This window comes from Nicotiana tabacum, chromosome 5, assembly GCF_000715075.1.
Source record: "Nicotiana tabacum cultivar K326 chromosome 5, ASM71507v2, whole genome shotgun sequence".
Taxonomy (NCBI): domain Eukaryota; kingdom Viridiplantae; phylum Streptophyta; class Magnoliopsida; order Solanales; family Solanaceae; genus Nicotiana; species Nicotiana tabacum.
In genome coordinates this window covers 107,621,552-107,622,954 of record NC_134084.1, presented here as the reverse complement: position 1 = coordinate 107,622,954, position 1,403 = coordinate 107,621,552, and the positions used below count along the sequence as shown (strand labels likewise).

General features: G+C 38.5%; 1 protein-coding gene across 1 annotated transcript; it reads right to left on the bottom strand.

The window, feature by feature from the left end:
- Positions 1-281: 281 nt before the first annotated feature.
- On the bottom strand, positions 282-716 carry LOC142180903 (uncharacterized). Its single transcript, XM_075253006.1, has one exon. The coding sequence runs from the start codon at positions 714-716 to the stop codon at positions 282-284; it is 435 nt and encodes a 144-aa protein (XP_075109107.1).
- Positions 717-1,403: the final 687 nt, after the last annotated feature.

Below are 1,403 nucleotides of genomic sequence, written 5' to 3'. Positions count from 1 at the left end.
GTGGAGAAGCTTGGAGTAGTTGATGGAGTTTCCCTCTGACTTTCATCCTGTTGTAGAAGAGAGTAAGCCTTGCTGATAGGTGGTAGGGGGCTCATGATCATTATTGCACTCTTTATAGTAGAGTAGGAGTCATTGAGGCCATTTAAGAATTGAAAAAGCTGTTGATCCTCTATGAACTTAGGAAGGGCTCCACAGGAACATATAGGTCCTACATATGAGGAGTTTAACTCATCCCAAAGGCTTCTAAGTTTGGTGAAATATGTGGCAATGTCTGAAGATCCCTAAACAGTTCCACTTATGTCTCTCTGAATTTGGAGATATTTGGATCCATTTGATTGGCCAAATCTCTCATTGATATCAGTCCAAACTTCTTTGGCAGTTCTGAAACACATAACACTAACAACAATATCTCGAGATACATAATTGGTGATCCAAGCTTTCACCATATCGTTCCATCTCTCCCAGTATGGGTAATAAGGTGAATCAGTGTTGGGTTGATTAATCCTACCATCTAAAATCCCTAACTTATTTTTGGCTGAAAGAGAAGTAAGCATATTGCTCCTCCAAAGCATGAAACCATGGCCATCAAATGGCACAGGTACCAATTGGTTACTAGGACTATCAGATAGATGGACATAGAGTGGATGAGAGGGATCAAGGGTAAAAGCCGTAAATCCTTCAGTTGTGGAAACTGAACTATCACCATTGTTGCCCATAGCATGTACTAATTAGAGCTAACTAACAGAAGAAATCCTTATTCATACAATTTCCAGAACTTGAACAATGTTGACATGCAAACGGCTAACTCATACGATTTAAACTCTAAAGCATATCAAAGTAATCCTGAAATATGTGAATTAAAGTGATGTTACCCTTCTTCTGAAAACTCGAAGAAGTAAAGTCCTGTGTATACCGCAGAAACCCTAGCTTGAAAATCGATCCGGATTTAAGTTGAATTTCTTCGTAAATCGTAACTTCTCTTCTAAACGAGTGTGCTAGATGGAGATTTGAAGTGAAACCCTAAGCTTTTCAGACCAGAAATGAAGAACTTGGACAGAATCCCCGATTTGGTCACAACCTGACTTCATTGTGATTTCTGAGTAAATCTCCATTAGAAATGAAGCTTATAATGCGGAGAATCAAAATTCTCGCTCTGATACCATGTTAGATCGAAGCTCAGATGATCTATGGAGGATGAAGAAATGAGAAAACGCTAGAAGGGTCGAGAAGAAAAGAGAGAGACAGAGAAATATGGAAACAGAAAATAAACCATCTGATTCCTATTATTCAATTATGAGTACATATATTTACAACTATAAAATGTAATGGAATGTAAATTGGGCCCGGGTCCTATACAATTAACTATTGGGCTTGTTATGTAGAAGTGCTACCAGATTGGGCTC

What these genes read in the sequence shown, in the direction of transcription:
- LOC142180903 (XM_075253006.1), bottom strand. Translation starts at nt 716, where the DNA reads ATGGGCAACAATGGTGATAGTTCAGTTTCCACAACTGAAGGATTTACG.